This window comes from Lagopus leucura, unplaced genomic scaffold, assembly GCF_019238085.1.
Source record: "Lagopus leucura isolate 7727_CA_CO unplaced genomic scaffold, USGS_WTPT01 Super-Scaffold_100034, whole genome shotgun sequence".
NCBI classification, from domain to species: Eukaryota; Metazoa; Chordata; class Aves; order Galliformes; family Phasianidae; genus Lagopus; species Lagopus leucura.
This window is the reverse complement of record NW_024962283.1, coordinates 1,631,475-1,650,425: the sequence shown is the minus strand read 5'-3', so window position 1 is coordinate 1,650,425 and position 18,951 is coordinate 1,631,475. Positions and strand designations below refer to the sequence as shown.

Below are 18,951 nucleotides of genomic sequence, written 5' to 3'. Positions count from 1 at the left end.
ATGGGGCGGCGGGCGCTGCTGGGCGGGCGGGCTCCGCTCCACCTGCTGCTGCTGTGCCACGCCTGGGCGCTGCCTCCGCCGCCGCGAGAGGCGCAGCCGCTGCTGCCCGCCCGCCTGCCCGCTCCGCCGGGACAGCTGGCGCTGCGCCTGGCCGCTTTCGGCCGCGCCGTCGTGCTTCGCCTCCGACCCGACGCCTCTTTCCTCGCCCCGCGCCTCCGCCTGCAGCGCTTGGGAGGCCGACGGCCGCCGGGCCGGGCCGCTCCTCGCCGGGGCTGCTTCTACGCCGGGACCGTCGAAGGGCGTCCCGACGCTCCCGCCGTGCTCAGCCGCTGCGGTGCCGGGCTCCGCGCCGCCTTCCTGCTCGACGGGGCGGCGTACGCGCTGCAGCCTCTCGGGCCGCCCGCTCCCGGCCCGCCCTGGCGCCGCCCGCACCGCCTCCAGCGCCGCGCCGCCCCGCCGGCCCCGACTCGATCGCAGCCCCGGCCCGAAGCCGCTCCCGGGCAGCCGCTCCGCCGCGCCCGGCGCTTCGTCTCCGAGGCGCGCTACGTGGAGACGCTGCTGGTGGCCGATGCGTCCATGGTGCGCTTCTACGGGGAGGACGTGGAGGTAAGGGCTGCCGGTGGTCCCTCCCGTCCCCGCTGCCGTTCCGTTCCCTACTTTCCCCATCCTCTCCGTTCCTCCGGGGGCGATTTTCTCCCCCATCCATTCCTGTCGTTCCTGTCCTTTCTTGTCCGCGTCCCCGTTCCCACCGCGTCTGGCCCCTCTTGTCCTCTCCTGTCTCCGTCTCCGCTGCCTCTCGGTCACCTCCTGCCTGTGTCCCTCCGTCCCCATCTGTTCCCTCGTTTTCCCCTCCCTCTTTTTTTCTCCTGTTCCCTCTCTCAAGCTCGCCGTGCCCCCACTCGGCTCCGGGTGAGGGTCTACCACCCCTTAATGCGCAGAGGAGAGGTTCTGTGTTTGGGGCATCCTTTGCAAACCCAGCGTCCATCCCGAGGAGCACGGCGATGCTCCTTCTACGCCGTGTCCCCGCGGCGGAGGGACAGAGGGTCTTAAAGCCATTCCTTCCGTCGGGTCGGAGCCGCGCTGCCGGGTGATGCGCTGAGCTCCGTGAGCATCGCAGCCCTGCGCCCGAGCCACCTGCTGCAGCCGAGCGGAGGCTGCGGGACTGCGGTGCTGCGAGGGGTGCTAGGGCTGATCAAAGCGGCTCTCAGTGGTGAGCAGCTCCGGTCCATGATTTCAGGGAGGTCGCCTCCTCCACGTGTTTCAGTTTCCCCACCTCTTGCCTGCAGGCTCTCTGCAGCCCCGTGCTGTGCTGTGCCCCAAGTGCTGCTGTGTGGTTGCATGAAGGCTTGTTTCGGTCTTCAGGTCCAAATGTTGCTGAAATCTGTGGGTTTTTTTCACTGGTGACCACGCACTGAAGTTGCTCATCCTCTGGACTGGTTGGGTACGGGGCTGGGGGAGCAGTCCTTGTAGCTGGAGCACCTGAAACCATCATCTGCACTTTGGCACTGTGGCTTTGCTGCTTCGTCCCTTTTTTGTTGTTGTTTTTTTTTTTTCCTCTCCAGGTCTCCCTCCATTTCTCCATTCCTATTAAAGCAGAGGTTTCATTAAAGCCCTGCTCAGACAGTGCCTGACCCTGAGGAATGTGGAGCCCTGGTGCTCCAGCTGATCTCAGCTGCTCTGCTGGTGCTCAGCAGCGCTCAGGTTTTGCGCTTTGCAACTTTTGCTTTCGTAACCCCAGGCTGGGTTCTGGAGCTCCAGAGAGCTCAGAGTCCTCACTGCAGAGGATGGAGGAGCAGTGGATGCTGCACAGCACACAGGGGTCTGCATTCTGCTACAGCTAAAGCATTTTGGGGGCAATTGCAAGAATGCCCAGCTGAGGAAAAAGCAAAATCCCGCTGTGCAGAGCTGTGCTGTACAGAGCTGCTGAGCTGCATGGGGCAGGAGCACTGGTGCTGTGCCCCAGAGTGTGGGCGAATACCACAGGGCAGATGCACAGCAGCTTCCTCCTTAATTACCTTAATTATTTTCCAGTCTGCCCAGCTCCCTTTTTCCCATCTCCTTTGTCCCAGAAAGCAATATCTTTGCAGCATCGCTGAGTGCTTCTCAATTGGAAGGAAAGTTCCAGAGATAACATTCAGGATGAACAGAATGCTAACATTTCAGAATTTGGGAGAAAACCTTGCCAGTCATGTGGCAGCTCTTACAGCATGGATTTCTCCCCTAAGATCTTCTCAGCAGCACAAACATAGGGAGAAACTCCCAACTCCAGAGACCTAGCAGCTGCTTGCTGCTCCCTAAAGCACCTGGGGCTGGGGAGCCAACAAGTGTTGGTGATGTTACAAGGAGATGCCCAGGCAGCAGGAATGTTGAGTCCAAAGCACCCTTTCATATTTCTGCTGTGACTTCTCTTCCCGTAACCATATTTACTAAAGGTCACAAGCATTGTTTGCATTCCCTGTTAGTTTCTTGCATAAGCTGTAAGAGATCAAGCAGAAGATAGTCACCATGAGATGCATTCAAGCATTGCAAATTACAATCAATGCCATTCTGTTATTAGGGAAATGCTATTAGTGATTTATTTTTAATCAATCTGTGTCATGGATTGAGCCATTATAACTCAGCTGTTAACCTAATTTAGATAACAAGAGCTTGATGGAGGCAGAATTGATACTCACATAAACCAGGAAGAAATTACAGAGCGACAGCAAAACCAGGGCTGAGATGTGGGATCTGGGCATTGCTCTGAGCTGAGGATCGCAGGAGATGGGGCTGGGGAGAAGTGGAAACAGAGGCAGGAGGTGCTGCAGGGGCCATTTCCATGCTGTGCACCTGCAGAGCGATGCTGCAGTGCTTGGGATGCTCCGGGACGCCCAGAGCAGCGCACGGTTACGGAAGTGGCCGCAGCATCCCCAGCCAGTTGGCAGCAGGGCCAGATTCCTGCGGTGGGATTTCTCTCATCTCTTGGGTGCAGATGAGACGTTCCCTGAGCCTCCCCCTGCAGACGGGTGGCTGCCGGCCGTTCTCCTTGCAAGCAAAGAATCTGCAACCCCTGCTGTAAAGGGCCGGCACATGGGGGAGCGCAGCAGAACTGGGTCGAGCTGATTAAGCTGGGATTCCTCTCCTGACTTCTGCGGTTTTTGCAGGCAGATTTATGAGGTTTTAGGAGTGCTGTTGCAATCCCTTCTCTCTAAGATTGGCACGTGGGATCGCTGACCACAGCCAGGGTCCTGCTGCTACCTCTGTGATGCTCAGACCTGCTGCCTGTGTGGCCTGGAGGCAAAGGCCCTGATTTTGCAGGGTATCTGAGCTGGGGGGCTGCAAGCAGATGTTTTGGGACAGGAAAGCAGGCTGGGATGTCTGTGTGCATTGTTTCCAATAGCCAGGCAGCCCTCTCATCTGGCCCTGTGTTTTCTTCCTTCCATCTGTCTGTGCTCCAGAAATCTCAGCGTTTCTTTTCCCCTTGCAAAACTGCTGGCTTCCAGGGAGGGGAAAACAAGAAGGTGACCTTATGAACAAACAAACAAACCTCCAGCCCCACTCCAAGCTGGACGCAGCAGCTCTCCTGTTGTTGGTCCTGCTGGGAGCTGGGAGGGAGCTGCCCTCCTGCATGGGTGTTGGACCATCATGTGCATACCGCAGTAATGGTGTCTAAGCACGGTTTCTCCCCTGCAGAAACACTATTTTTAAAGAAAAAGAGGACAACAAAAACCAGTTTGGGGCTCTCTGCAGACTTCCTAGTGCTTCCTTTGAAGAAGAACATAAGTAGGGATTTTGCAAGAGGTTGTATTGGAAAGTGAAATCCTTCAACGCTGGCAAGTTGTGAGCAATCGCTTCAGTTCTCTATGCTCTGTCTTATTTATTTTTTCGTTGCTGAGCCTAATCATGGGGCCAAAGGGCTCATGTTCAGCCCCAGCTCCCAGCCCTTGGCTGCAGCAAGGAGATGCAGGTGTGCTGCTGCTCTCCCCGGAGCACTGCAGCAGCCACCCAAAACCCAGCGGGCTCCCACTTGTTCTGAAGATGGGTATAAATAGACACCAGATGGTGGAACAAGTGAATCTGACCTTTTAATCTGTGCTAAATAGCTGTTTGTTCGGTTCGCTTTCCATCCTTCCAGCTCTTTCTGGAGCTCTGTAGATGAAGGGCAGGCAGGTGGGTGTTTTCTGAGCTCCCCATTCCCACTGCTGGAATAATTCCTTGGCTTGGCATAACCCTACAGAGTCATGTCCGGGGCTATGGAAGCTCCAGGGGGCAATTTTGGGAATGCTTTGTGCTGCTTGTAGGTTGGTCTCCCCTATGGGGTAAACAAATCCCTCATCCCCTGCAGCAAATGGCTTCAGGTTGGATTTAAGGAAAATTTTATCTTCTGAAAGAGCAGTGCTGCACTGCACAGCTGCCCAGGGAGGGATCACCATCCCTTGGGGCGTTCCATAACATAGGGATGTGGCACCGAGGGATGTGGGCAGTGGGCACAGTGGGGTGGGTTGAGGATCTCAGGGGTCTTTTCCAACCCTACTGGCTGTGTGATTCTAATTGGTTGCACTCACAGGGACCTCATCTGCACGGTGACTTCTCCATGACACTTGTTGCATGTTTTGGCTGGGATGTGAGCCATGTCATGGAGCAGCGGCCAGTCTAAATAAAGTCTGCTGTGCTCCCACCAGCCTCTCTGGGGCCGCTGTTTTATCACAGCCCAAGGAAGGCTTCAGCTGCAATTGCTGAAGCAAGACATCTGCTGATGGGAAGGTTCCATGGACGTGCTCCCTATCCCATCTGGGAGCTCTCAGAGCGATGCTGGTACTGCAGCGAGACGGGCGGGCAATCCGTCTGGGGACGAGAGAAGCCACTTTCTCTTTCACAACACTCGCTGTTGTGTAATCGTGCATTTTTTTCTCATGACTCCGGGTCTGTGAATGCGTGCCAAGCAGAAGAGGAATTTCGATGCTCTGATAAGATGTTTACATCAGCCAGGACGGTGCTGGCGCATTTGATGTATGAAGTCATCGCTGGCTGTTGGGCTGCTGAGTGGAGGACGCTGCTGGGCAAAGCCTTGGTGTGGGAGCCCCACAGCCCCAGTCAAGAGCTCAGGCTGTGGTGGGGAGGGGTAACGCGTGGCTTGGCCTCGTGGCTGCTCTGCATGGCCCAGAACTGTCCTTAAAGAGCAGCGGTGCTGGGTGTGAAGGCAGAAAATGAAGTGACGCTGCTGTGCTTGTGGCTTCTGCAGGCTCAGGGTGCATAGCATTGTGTATAGGAATGGCAACACCCAGTCCATCAGCCTAAGTGGATCTATGACTGTTTGGATGTGGTAGACTCCACAAATGGGTTTGATTTCTCCTTTCCTAGTAAAGATAAGTAGGCTAACAGTCACACTCGATGGCCTTAAAGGTCTTTTCCAACCCAAATGATTCTACGATTGTACAAAAATAAGAGAAGGTGGCAGGTACACCACACCCCTGTGTAGAGATTTCACCCCAGCTATCTCCCTCTTGCAGAACCACGTCCTGACCCTGATGTCCATGGCAGCTCGCATCTACAAGCACCCCAGCCTGAAGAATGCCGTCAACCTGGTGGTGGTGAAGGTGCTGGTGGTGGATGAGGAGGCAGCAGGGCCGGAGGTGTCGGACAATGGTGGCCTCACCCTCCGCAACTTCTGCAGCTGGCAGCAGCAGTTCAACCCACCAAGCGACCGGCACCCTGAGCACTATGACACAGCCATCCTGCTCACCCGACAGGTCTGGGGGTCCCTTGGTGCGGATGCTGGGGGAGACGAGGTTTTGAGATAGTGCAGAGAGAGGGGAGAGCTCTTATCACAAGGGATGGAGCTTCCAGTTGGCACAAATCGAGCCGATTCGGGAGTTCAGTGCATTTAGGATGTGGAATTTTGGTTTGCTCAACCTTCTCGGGTGCTTCCTCCCAACAGGATTTCTGTGGGCATCAAGGCTGTGACACGCTGGGGGTGGCAGATATCGGCACCATGTGTGACCGCAACAAAAGCTGCTCGGTGATCGAGGATGAGGGGCTGCAGGCTGCCTACACGCTGGCTCACGAGCTGGGTAATGTGTGCCTTTGTGGAGCTTTTGTGCTTTTTTTTGATCTCAGTGGTCTATTCCAACCTTTATGATTCTATGATTGCTTCTGTTCTGGAAGCAAAAAGCATTTGCAGCAACAGAAAAAGGCTGATAACTCATTGGAGATGCCCTCTGCTCTGCAGGCCACGTGCTCAGCATGCCCCACGACGACTCCAAGACCTGTGAGCGGCTCTTTGGGCCTCTGGGCAAGCACCATATGATGGCCCCGCTTTTTGTCCACCTGAACAAGAGCCAGCCCTGGTCCCCATGCAGTGCCATGTACCTCACTGAGTTCCTGGATGGAGGGCACGGTAAGGCTCAGCTCAGCAGAATTTAAAGCATTTTTCTTGATTGCTTGGGCTCATTACAAACTCTAGAGGGTGAAGAGGGCTCAGTCAGAACACTGGCTGAGCTCTGTCCCCTTATCATCTTAGAATTGTTTGAGTTTGAAGGAACCTGGCCCAACTTCCCAGATACCTACAGCTCGATCAGGTGCTCAATGCCTGGTCCAACCTGACCTTGGAAATCTCCAGGGATGGGGCATTCATCCCATTTCAGTGTCCTCTTCTTGGTGTTACCCATGGGACCAAACCCCAGTGCACCTCCATCCTGATCCATGCCCCTCCTTGCTGCTTGCAGGTGACTGCTTGCTTGACGCCCCAGCCCAAGCCCTCTCTCTGCCCTCGGAGCTGCCTGGCCGAGGAGCGCTGTACAGCCTGGACCAGCAGTGCCAGCAGATCTTTGGCAAAGACTTCCAGCACTGCCCCAACACCACAGAGGAGGACATCTGTGCCCAGCTGTGGTGTAGGACCAGCAGTGGGGAGCCGCTGTGCCACACCAAGAACGGCAGCCTGCCATGGGCTGATGGCACCCCCTGCACAGGCGGTGGGCTGTGCTGGGATGGAGCCTGCCTGCCACAGGATGCGCTGCAGCCCCAGGTACTGCAGGACAGGGCCTGGAGGAATGGGGTTGCACCTCTCTATATTTGTGTATTTTTATATGTATATATATTTACCACCTGCTGACCGATCCCCAAGCACCGGTGACCCCCCAAGCCAGCTCCCCCTAGTTTTATTGCTCAGCATGGTATGGGACGTTCCTTTGGCTGGTTTGGGTCAGCTGTCTCAGTTCTGTCCCTCCCAGCTCCTCATCTCCCCACGGCCCCTTCGCTGGCAGGGCAGCACAAGGAGTGAAAGGTCCTTGGCTCTGTGCAGCACATCCACATTGTTTTTCTGCTAAATCCAAAACACAGCATCATACCAATCACTGCGAAGAAAATTAACTCCCTCCCAGCCAAAACCAGGAGAGAGCTCATAGAGGATCATAGGACCAGGCCAGTCCTAACCACAGCAAGCAGTTCTGCAATTAACTCTGCTTAAGCTGATTTATTTGCATTGCTTTACCGGAGGAATTAGCAGCGATGCCTGAGCCAGTCAGCAAACTGCAGGCTTCCAGCACACGAACCCATGCACACCAGCAATAGCTTCACGCAAAGCACGCGCTTAAGTGCTTTGCTGGATCAGGGCCCCGGTCCGCGGCACGGGGAGAGGATCTGGGGGCGGAGGGGGGGTGGGGGGGGAGATGGTTGCACTTTTTCCACCCTGGCAGCTTCTCGTGGCCTCTTGCAGCCGGCGGTTGATGGCGGCTGGGGTGCATGGAGCCCATGGGGTTCGTGCTCACGGACGTGCGGTGGTGGCGTGCAGTTCTCCCACCGCCACTGCGATCATCCCCGGCCACAGCACGGTGGCCGCTACTGCGAGGGCCAGCGCACCCGTTACCAGTCGTGCCACACCGACGAGTGCCCGCAGGATGGTAAGCTCCCTGCTGTTCCCAAAGGCACGTTCACCCGCTCCCCGTGCTTTTTTCCTGCACCCCGTGATTGCCCTGCAGTCCGTTGGATACAAGCAGCATCTTCCTTTCTGTGTGCTTCCACCGTTCTCACATCTCTCCCACATCTCTGCTGAGGAGGATGAGAGCTCCTTGCTCACAGCACAGGGCTTTTGGGTCATTGTTTTGCCTTTCCTTTTAGGCAAGAGCTTTCGGGAGCAGCAGTGTGAGAAATACAACAGCTACAACTTCACGGATCTGGAGGGGAACCGGCTGGAGTGGGTCCCCAAGTATGCAGGGGTGTCCCCCCGGGACCGCTGCAAGCTCTTCTGCCGAGCCAGGGGAAGGAGCGAGTTTAAAGTCTTCGAGCCCAAAGTAAGATATCTCATGACGTCAGTTCCCAATGTCCATCTTTATACCCATTTCAGAGCAAATTCCTGCAAATTCCACGCTCCTTGTTCGCTCTCCCCAGGTGATAGATGGGACGCTGTGTGGTCCGGAGACCCTGTCCATCTGTGTGCATGGGCAGTGCATCAAGGCCGGCTGTGATCACGTTGTTGGGTCCTCCAAGAAACTGGACAAGTGTGGGGTGTGCGGCGGCAACGGCTCAACCTGCAGGAAAATATCCGGCTCACTCAACAGATCCAAGTAAGGCACAGGGGAGAGCAGTCCCTGGAGATGGGCAGGGGGGAAAAGCAGCATCAGGCTGTAGGAAAGGAGCACAGAGACATTTGTTCCTCTTGTGGCTGTGATTGGAAAAGCTGCTTTGGCTCTGCAGAGCTCCTGACCCGGCAACATCTGGCCGGGGAGCTTTGCTTGCTCCGTGCCGGCGGGCAGCCCAGGGGTGCTGGGCAGATGTTCACAAAGCCCAATGTCTGCGTAAGCGCTTCCTACGCTCGCCGCAAAGGAAACGAGATCGAGTCAGGGCTTAGCAAAGAGCAGAGGCAGCGTTTCCACAGCTGGGCTCCCCTGCACCGACCCCACGTGTCCACACTGCTCTGCTCTGCTGTGTCTGCACGGTGCTGCTCAGCATGCAGCTCTGAAAGGTGTTGTGATGCACAAGGGTGAGCTGCGTGTTTGACGTGGTGCGTTTTGCTCTCGTGCAGCAAAACTCGTTCCTGCTTCTCTCTGCTGCAAACCAGCATGATGCTCAGGAAACCATCCCCCTCTCATTCCCCTTTACCAGGAATATCAAAAATCCTCTGCTCCATAAGGTCCCAGGATGTGGGCAGCCCTTTCTGCTGCCCAAAATCTTTGCTGCTTTGTCACAGAGCTGGAGTTAATGCGTCCCGCAGAGGCTTTTGCTGAACAGATAGTAACAAAGCCCAGCACATCCAATTCCATGCGGCGAGGTGACTCACTCAGTCAAATTAGATTTCCTAAATGGTTTCCTTCCAGGGAGCCAGATGAATGGAGCTTCCATTCTCCTATGAATTGTTTGTGGTTGACTAAAGAGAGATTAGCGTGGTAGCTACAGCCAAGAAGAGATCCCATTAAGATCGGGGTTATGGAGGCCAGGGCGACTGAGAGCAGGCTTTGACCCTGAGGCTTTGTTCCAAAATACTCTGACCATAATTCCTGACCGCAGCGTCAACCTGGGGAATGTGTGAGAGCCCCCTGCCAGCTCCACGGCGTGATTCATGTGGGGGGATGGGGTGCCAGGGTGGCATTTTGTCACTGTCACCAGGCAGCATTGCAGCACTGGGGGCACGCAGGGACGCAGCCCTGAGCCAAGAGAAAAGCAAAGTGTTCCCAAGGGTCATGCTCTGCAGAAAAAACTCTTCCAGCACAGTGTCCTCAAATGGAGCTCTTGGCATCGGGATGGGGCTGCCAACCCTTCCGAGAGGAGCCTGGGGTGCCTGGTGCAGCGATGCCCGCCTGCGGTGAGCAGTATTTTTGCTGCCCTAGTTCTTGCTGTTTTCTAGGAAAGGCTTTCCAGTTGGCACCAACAAGATCGGAGGTGGCTGTGCTGTTAACTGTTTGGCTCCTGACTGGATGTGAGCAGGGACATCTGGCCAACGCATGCGATGCCAGCAGCACCCAGCTCGCCTGTCCCCCTGTGCCATCAGCACTGACAAAGCCATGGGGGCACCTTGGCTTTTCATGCCAAATGCTGCAGCCGTGTCAAACAAAGGGGAGCAGGGGAAACATAGTTTCCTACCAAGGCTGATAACTGTGCTGATTTGTTTGATTGCATTGCTCATTTTTGTGTTTAATTTAGTAAATCTTTCCAGCCTAGCGCACATCTGGCACAACTGCAGTGTTTCCAGTTCTGCAGTGCTCTTGGGTACTGAGAGATGGCTTCAGAGCCACAATCCCTCTTGGAAAGGCCAGGAAAATAACCATGTCCCCTCACCCCATGCAGGTATGGCTACAATGACATCGTCACCATCCCAGCTGGGGCAACCAACATTGACATCAAGCAGCGCAGCCACCGCGGGGTGCGCCACGACGGGAACTACCTGGCCCTGAGGACCCTGGAGGGCAGGTACCTGCTGAACGGTGACTTTGCCATCTCTGCCATGGAGCAGGACATCCTCATTAAGGGCACCATCCTCAAGTACAGCGGCTCCATGACGACTCTGGAGAGGCTGCAGAGCTTCCGGCAGCTCCCGGAGCCCCTGACCGTCCAACTGCTGACCATTGCCAGCGAGGTCTTCCCACCCAAAGTCAAGTACACCTTCTTCATCCCTAAAGACGTCCCCTTCAGCAAGCAGAAGGACAAAGAGAAGAAGTCGGCCAACGTCATCCGTCCGATGCTCACCTCGCAGTGGGTGCTGGGCGACTGGTCCGAGTGCTCCAAGACCTGTGGCTCTGGCTGGCAGAGACGGACAGTGGAGTGCCGGGATGTCGAAGGCCAACCTTCAGCCACCTGCGACCGAGCCCTCAAGCCTGAGGACATCAAACCCTGTGGTGACATCCCATGCCCTCTGTGGCGCATGGGCCCTTGGTCGCCGTGCTCCCAGACATGTGGCGAGGGCGTGCGGACACGCAATGCTTCCTGCATCCACTACACCGGCACTGTCATCGCCCCGGAGAAATGCAGCTCCCCAGGGCCACCGCCAGCCACTGCCACCTGCCTGCTGCGGCAGTGCTGAGTGGGGACAGCGGGGCACAGGGCTGGGGACACAGGCCACCGAGTGCCACTGTGCCGCAGGCTTGCTTGAGGACGAGAGCTGCTGGTAGCCCGGCGGTTCGTCTACCTCAGAAGGGGGAATAAGGGCAGCGTAATAGGGAGGAATCACTTATTTGTGCCCTGTCCTTTTTGGCTGGTTGGGGCTGCGGGTTCAGGAGAGATGGGGTGGGTGGTGGTGGTGTGGGACGTGGTGAAACTGGGGCTTCTTTGCAAAAGCGTTGTTGTGCAGCTGAGGTCGCTGTCCCTGCCATGCAGCAGTGTGGGTGTGTTGAGCATTTTATCGGCTGTGGTTTTTCAGCTGGAGATAAGTGGCTCGTGTGGCTGGAAGGGAATCAGCCGAGGGCTGGGCTATAGGCGGTCATGGCGGCTTCTGCTGGATTTATAACCCAGGAGGTGCCAGAGCTCTGCCTCCAAACATCCCCCACAGCCGCTGTTCCTCCCTGAGCTGCAGCCCCACCAGGAACACGTATCTCCTCACCTCCATTTCCCCAGTATAAAACGATCCCATCCCTGTTCCCACTTGCAGGGTTGCCCCAAGGATTAATTAAAGCTCTGCAGCGCTCTGGCTGCGAAATGCCTGTTGCTGTCCCTGTTCCCCTGCAGAGCAAACATTTGGCTGCGCCCACATCCCCTCTTCCATCCTCTTGGCTCTGCCTGCCACACGTTCACTTTACCAGCTGTGCTTTTCATTTTGGAGATGAGACCCAACCGGTACCACTGCTCAGCCCCAATCCCTCAAGCCCAGGACACCCGAGGATGCTCAGCCCTAGCATTTGGCTCCATCTGGGCCTGGAAGCTCCAACAGGGAGTCCCACAGGGCTGCAGCTCCTCTCCCAGCCCAGACGCTCTGGCTGTGCTGCAGATGCTGCTCACTCACTGACCTCTCCCCTTTTGAAGCAATCGCCTCTCGCTGGATGTGTGCTGGCAGCAGCCAGAGCCTTGGGAGCAGGGCTGGAATTTGCAAATGTTTTGTCACTGACATCGCATGCTGGGTGGATATTAGGGGGTTTTTGCTACATTTGACTTTCCCCATTTGCAAAATGAAGCTGCCTCATGGAGCTGCTCTTGGTGCAGGAGCTGCTCGATCCTGCCCTGCACATGGGAGGGAGCTTTTGCAAGAAGGGCTGAGCATGATGCAATTGTTTTGCCAGCATGGAGGTGACCGAACAGCAGGTCCATATTGCAAACCGTGCCTTGGGGGGAATCGCTTTTGTCTCCATTGTTACAGCACGATGGAGGCTTTTCAAGCAGAGAGGTTGCCTTGTCTGCAAGGAGGCTCTGCTGTCATTCACTGCATGGAGATGTGAATCTGGGCAGCTGCAAGGATGAGAGGGATGCAGATTTTGGAAAGGATGCACATTTTGGAGATGGATTGAGATTCTGGAGAAGGATGCAGATTTTTGGAGGAGACGCAGAATTTTGGAATGAGATGTAGATTCAGGAGAGGGGATGCAGACTGTGTGCTTGGAGCAAGGGAGGTCACTTCAAAATTCACGTGAGCTCTTCCCCACTACAGTGCCCACCGTGCAGGTCTGAGATGGGGCCAGAAGGAGAGCCCTGGCCAAAGCTGTGATGTAAAATCCATCCCCAAGGAGGGACACGAACCCCTCTGTGAGTGACACCAAGGGCTGCAGAACCAAGGAGTGCAGAGGCTGAACGTTTTGGCTGGGCTCTTTTTGAGAAAAGCCAAAAACAAAAGCCAGCTGCGCAGTCTGGATCCAGGGCTGCTTGGGCTGCAGTTCAGACCTACCTTCGGGCAATGTTCTCTGTCTGCTAATTAATCTCCAGGAATTTAAGGCCTCTCGCTCTAACAAATAGCTGGATGCTAAAGTCATGTAGCCTCGCTGGGTTGTTTTCTTTTCCGCTTTGCAGCTGAGAGGGTTTTAACTCAAAGGCAAGCATGTGTTTCCTCTCCAGCGGTGTAAGCAGCATCCATTTAGGATGGGGCAGATATTTCAGCCTGAGACAGTGCCAAGGAAAATGTCTGCATGTATAGGAGCTCTGCAGCCTGTAAAGGCCTTTCCAGCTTTTCACATTTGCTCTGCAGCGCTTCCCCTATGCAGAAAGCTCCCTGCTGCATCAGACCCCACGCTGTGCCCTTTGTTTTGCCCCTGGGATGCCAAAGGAGGAATGCTGCAGCACAGCTGCAGGCGCCCACCCATGGCCAAGGCAGGCTGGTGGCTCCTTGCAGAAATACTGCTCAGTTTGGGCCTTCTGGGGCTTTACTGGGGGCTGGTGGGTCCTGCTTGGGGACACGGGGTCTGCTCCTGCCTTCCCATAGCAACACGTAGCCTTTATGCTGATCTATCAAAGAGGTTATATATTAGGATATATATGTGTATATATATGTTTCCCTTCAGTGAAGGATTGTAGCAATGTACTGAGCCTCTTGTGTATTTATTACAGATTTCTGGTTTGTTTTGTACAGTAGCTGTCTGTACCCTAAGAAAAAAAAAACAGACTGTCTGTGTTTGACCATGCTGCTTCCACATCCCTCCTCCAAAGCATCGCTCCTCGCATGGCCCGGCAGCGCCCGCTGTCACCCTTGGGATGCACAGATCCCATCAGCTGCAGAACGGATCCAGCAGAACCAAGCTCGGGACTTCCGTTGCAAGGGGAAAAAAGTACCATTTTCTGATTTTATCTTTGTGTTTGAGTTTCAGGGCAACTCTGGTTGTGACTCTGCCTTTACCTTTTCAATAAAGGGTTTCCTGCCTATCGCCTCTCGGCTTTTATTAATATTTTTCTCAGGCTATTCTCTAGTTCCCTTCCCAGCAGCTCAACAAGGGGTGAATTTCTTTTTAAGGTGCTAAAGCGTGGGCAGCAATACAGCACCCTGGGATGTGTCACACCCATGGGCACTGCTGCATCCTGCCCAGGGCCCCCAGCACTGTGCTCTGGGACCTCCTGCGGCAAAACAGGCGGAAGCAGCGAGCAAAGCTGCACCAGCAGCACTTTTTTTTTATTATTTTTTTATTTTTTTTATTTTGCAGTGGTAGCAATCAGCATGCTAGTGGCTTCCTGGTGGGACGGTTCCTGTGCGTGCGCTCTGAGCTGGACTTGCATGCTCCTAAAGTCAGATGTTCCCAATCCTAAAGGCTTCATCAGCAGGAAGAGCAGCGCTGCCCCAGAGGAAGCCGTGCCGGATGGCTGAGCTCTTCAGGAGCTGCTCTTGTAGAGTGCTTTAAGGCTGTAACGTTTTCCATCGCTCCATTTGCAAACATGATACACCCCCGGCTGTGTGATTTTTGGAGCAGAATTTGGAGGGTGAGCATTCTTCCTCGCCTTGCAAATAACCTCTTATTTGTCAGCTGAAAAAAGCGAGAGTAACCTTTGCACACGCACTCACACGCACACAATTTGCTTCAGTTGATGCTATTTCACTCGTTTTTCACCAAAGCAATCGGCATAGAGCAATGCACCAGGCTTACCATGCAGCTCCGTGTGAATGCAAAGCCAGTGGAAGCAAAAGGAGAAATTTAAGCAGCAGCGAGTGCAATCTTGCAGCCCACTGGGGTTCCGTTCTTCCTCTGGTTTTGCAAGAAACAGTCAAAAACGGCCCCAGGGGTTCTATTGAGGAGGTTGGGAGCTAGGAGCACTGTGCTACTTTTCAGGAGGCGCTTTTCAAATAAATTCTGTGCTACAATTTGTGTGCAGCACACCCACTGGGACGATGGCATGCTGTGCACCGTGCATGGTTTGCATGCACTCATGCAGCAATGTGCACGCACGGTGCCTGGATGTGCGTGTATGCACAATCCTGGTTCGTGCATGCATGCACGCATTTTTGGTCCCCTCATGCATGCACTGAGGTGCTCTGTTTGCACGCTCCCGATGAATGCACGCGTGCACCGCCTGACTGCTCGCTGCCTGAGGGTTCACGCTCCCGATCCGTGCATGCACACATACACCGCGGCGCCCCACGTGCCCGCTGATGCACAACCGCGGCGCCCCCGCGCACACGGCCGGACGCCCGCCGCGCTCCCCGCACGTTCGCGACCCCCCGCAACCGCGCTCACTGCGCACGCGCGATCCCATCGGCCCCGCCCCTCCCCCCGGCCCCGCCCCCCCCGCGCCGCGCTGCACTGTGGGACACAAACAAAGTGCCCGGCCGGGCGGCGCGGCGCGCGGGAGCTCGGACCGTCGGATCCCTCCCGCGGCCCCCGCCCCTCCCCTTCCCCTTCCCGCCGAGCTGCAGCGCGCCGCCCCGCCGCCAACGGCCGCGCACGCGGGGCTGCTGCCCCCCTCCCCCCCACCCCGCCTCAGCGCCCCGCCAGCACCGCGCCTGAGGGGGAGGCGGCGGCGGCGGCGGTGGCGGCGGCGGCCTCTGCTCCTCCTCCGCCTCCCTCCGCCATGGCCCGGCCAGCGCCGAGATAGGGGGCTCGGCCTCCAGCGCCCGCCGGGCCCAGCGACCGCAGGTAAGGGTGGAACGGCTGGGCTCGGGGCGGCCCTGAGGGGAGAGCGCGTGTCTGTGTCTGTGTGTCCGTGTTTGGGGGGTGGGGGCGGCGCCGGGCGCCCTCCTGTCCCGACCCCTTCTGTTCTGCCGCCGGGGCCCTAGGGCCGTCCCTGTGCAGCCCGCGGCCTTTTGTTGTGCCCCCCTTCCGCCGCCGCCTCCCTCTCCCCCGCCGCCGCCCATCTGCCGGGGGCCGCGACCCGCGGGGGGTGCGGGGCTCAGCTGTGCGCGATGCGCGTCCCGATCCGCCGCACGTATCGACGTAAACATTGGCACATGGGGATGCGGAGGGGGGAGGTGGTGCTTTTGGTTGCTCGGAGCCTGTCGTTTCTTCTGTAGGAACGCTCAAACTGGGGGTCTTGCTGGCTTCTGGAGCCTCCCGTGCTGCTTTTCCTGCATGGGTGTGTTGGGACGGTGCAGCAAGTGGAGCACAGCCGTCCCGGGGGGCTTTGTAATGTCCTCAAAAATCTCTGAGTTACTGAGAGCGGTGAGGTGCTGGAACAGCTGCCAGAGAGGCTGTGGATGCCCCGTCCATCCCTGGAGGTGTTCAAGGCCAGGTTGGATGGGGCCCTGGGCAGCCTGGGCTGGTATCAAATGTGGAGGTTGGTGGCCCTGCCTGTGACAGAAGGGTTGGAACTTCATGATCCTTGAGGTCCTTTCCAACCCTGCCCATTCTGTGAGTTCTTCCACCCCAGTAGAGGACCACACATCTTCCTGCAGACCTGCTGGCAGCTCCTCCATCTCCCTGCGCTGTGGGGTTACCTGCTGCTGAGGACAGCCTGCTATGCTTTCTGTAATGGTTATCCCATTGACCAAGAGCTGACACACCTTGATGTTTTGCCCCCAGCCTTTGGGATGCAGGCTTCTCCTGCACATTCCCAAGGAGGAGGCTTCTGTTGTTTGTCCTTCATTGTCATCTATCTGTTCCCATAGACTCCTCGTGGCACTGCTGGGTGCCTGCTTCCATGTGTGGTACTCCTTGCTGTGTGTGCCAGAAGGGTCAACCAGCTGTGCCCTGCGATTTGTGGCTGTACTTCGGTTGCTTTTCTACGTAGGAATACTGTGTGCATTCCCTAAGCATCTGCGGATCTCAAGTCGGACATCACTGGTCTAAAATGTACTGCATTTCTTTTCTCTAGTCATACATGTAATTTGGAAGTCTCCTGACTTTTGTCTGCCTCTTGTTCCCATTCAGCCTTTCTCACATGTTTCCAGAAGCCTCTAGCATTCGCTCTTTTCCTCACACAAAGTCCTAGGTTTGCCATATTATCATGAGGGAAATTTCTCAGCTCTCCCACTTGCATGTTTGCCCCCTGTGTTCTCTCCGTTCTTTTCTCCTGGCTTCTCTTCAGGTGGCAGTCACCCAGCCCACCTGCTGAGCTGACCTCTGGTTTCTAGCAGCAAGCTGTTGTACACGGAGTGACATGGGACTGCTCTGGGAACCCTGCAAGGTGATACTGGGTGGGAATGGCTATCTGGCACAGGCTGGTGTCCAGGAGTCTTGTGGGGCATTTCCATGTGCTGCTCTTCTGCCATTGAGCTCTCCTGTTGCATCTTGATATCCATGTGTAACGCAGATCCAAGGCATGATGTGCCTGGAGAGGTTGCCTGAGTCTGAGTGAATCTATTTAAGATAGAGCTGAACAAGTGTTAACCTGCTAGCTTGCATATAGCTCTACCAATATAAATACTTCTATTGATGTAAAGCTGTTTATACCAGAAACTAGTAATAATACTGTAAGTGTGTCTCCCTGGGGACTTCTTCTGTTTAAACAGCTGGTTTTAATCTGAAACTCTAATTGGTGTGAACACTCAAAGCCATCCTTTTCCAGGGGAAGGGAATTTCCAGCCCTTGCTTTTTGTCTCCCCAGGTGGATGCTGGTTGTGTGGATGCTCACCTGTGAGGAGGAGGGATCACGTTTGCTTTCCCACGCAGAAGGTTTTGCACTGTTGGCTCTTTTTTTTTGTTCTTGTTTTTTTAACAGGGTGAGAGAATTCCTCTTTTTGTGAGTGTCAAGTTTAGGGGGAGGAGTGTCTGCGTGTATTTCTTCTGTAGCACGTAAGAGAAGTAGTTAGCAAGTGAAATTGAACCCTTGCCATGTTTTTTGTAACAGGAGGTTAATCATAAACTGGCAACTTTTAAAAGGGTGATTTCTTTCTGTGGTGTCTGTAGCAAATGTCTGCTGTGCTGAGCGTCTGGTCGGTTGTTTGCTAGGAGGGGCGAAAGAAAATACAGCTTCCCTTGTGTGTGTGAAGCTGAACAAGTGTCCAGACGTTATTTCTGGAGGCTTTTTATGTTTGTGTCCTTCTCCTGAATGGCTGTGTGATGCCTGCTGTAAGATGGATGGTGCTTGTGTGATCTCACGTGGCTCTGGCAGCGAGGAGGCCTTGGGTCCTTGGCACTGGTGTTGGTTTCTGCACATCTAGCGTTTCACTGGTGGAGTCTGTTGCACGTGGAAACTTATTTCTTGATGGTCTTTGAGAACATTTGAGTATATTTCTACAGGAAGATGTGATGATGAATGTAACAGCTCTCAAAGGCATTGTAGTTCACTAACTTAAAGGGGAAGAAAACCAAACCGTGACAGATCGGTGAGTGATGCTCTTGCTGCTGGTATGTGAGAGGAAGGAGATGTCCCTTGACGTAGAAGGGATTGTCTGTTGACATACTTCTATCTTGCCTGGTTGTAAGTAGGTTATTCCTGTTCAAATTATGCAACTGTGCAGACAGCCAGACTTCAGGAATTCCAAATACTTCAATGTGTCAAGTGCTGACTTCTAAATTAAATGCTATGGTTGCAGAGCTGTTCACAGCCTGTCGCTTGAATTATGACATCAGTCTTGGAATTGTCTTGCTGAAAAGGGGCAGCAACTTAATTACTTCCTTTGAGTAAGTGTTCGATTTCAGGAGTAAAACTAGATGGGAGACGTGCCTTCTGTGGCACTGTTTCAGTAGTCAATGATTGCTATTTTGGCAGTTCTGAGGAGGAGAACAAATACTGGGAATGTTGGTTTACATAAGAAATGTATGGCAGCTCCTTGTTGCCGTGGTGGATGCTGCTGTTGCTTTGGAAGATGCAGTTTTTAGCAAATAGATCCAATTAAATAGTTGTGTACTTACTGCTACGTAAACACAGGAGTCCATTACTCTCAGCTTGCTTTGGAGTTCAAATTGATTCTTCTAATGGTTTCAGGGGATGAAAACAAATGTCTGTGGAAGGTGCACAAATGAAATGGTGGTGGGAGGGGATGAACTGCAGCCTGGTAAAATGGCATTTGGATGTACGGATGGAAGGGGTGAACCGTAAAGGCTGGGAATTTCATTTAATTCTCTCCTATTTAATCAACTTAAGGAAATGACTTAAACTATACGTAATTTGCAGATAGTGTGTTTTTAATATGTGACAGTGTGGAGCTGGGGAAATAAACCTGTTCGTGTGAAATAATTATCAGAACACGCGAACGATGGG

At 54.9% G+C, this 18,951-nt stretch overlaps 2 protein-coding genes across 6 annotated transcripts in view; both read left to right on the top strand.

Moving 5' to 3' along the window:
• ADAMTS8 (ADAM metallopeptidase with thrombospondin type 1 motif 8) lies at positions 1-13,744 on the top strand. Its single transcript, XM_042882522.1, has 9 exons — positions 1-606; positions 5,490-5,729; positions 5,918-6,050; positions 6,209-6,376; positions 6,705-7,003; positions 7,694-7,877; positions 8,095-8,267; positions 8,365-8,540; positions 10,258-13,744. Exons 1-9 carry the CDS (start codon positions 1-3, stop codon positions 10,988-10,990), a joined length of 2,712 nt encoding a protein of 903 aa, XP_042738456.1. The 3' UTR covers positions 10,991-13,744.
• Positions 13,745-14,174: 430 nt separating this feature from the next.
• The window catches only part of ZBTB44 (zinc finger and BTB domain containing 44), a 38,712-nt gene continuing 33,935 nt past the window's right edge, over positions 14,175-18,951 (top strand). For 4 of the 5 annotated variants that reach the window (XM_042882445.1, XM_042882444.1, XM_042882442.1 and 1 more), the window contains exon 1: positions 15,365-15,446. The gene's annotated coding sequence lies outside the window, so the exon portion shown is untranslated. Of the gene's footprint in view, positions 14,296-15,364; positions 15,447-18,951 lie in introns of those variants that run through there. The other variant, XM_042882443.1, reaches the window with a different exon arrangement.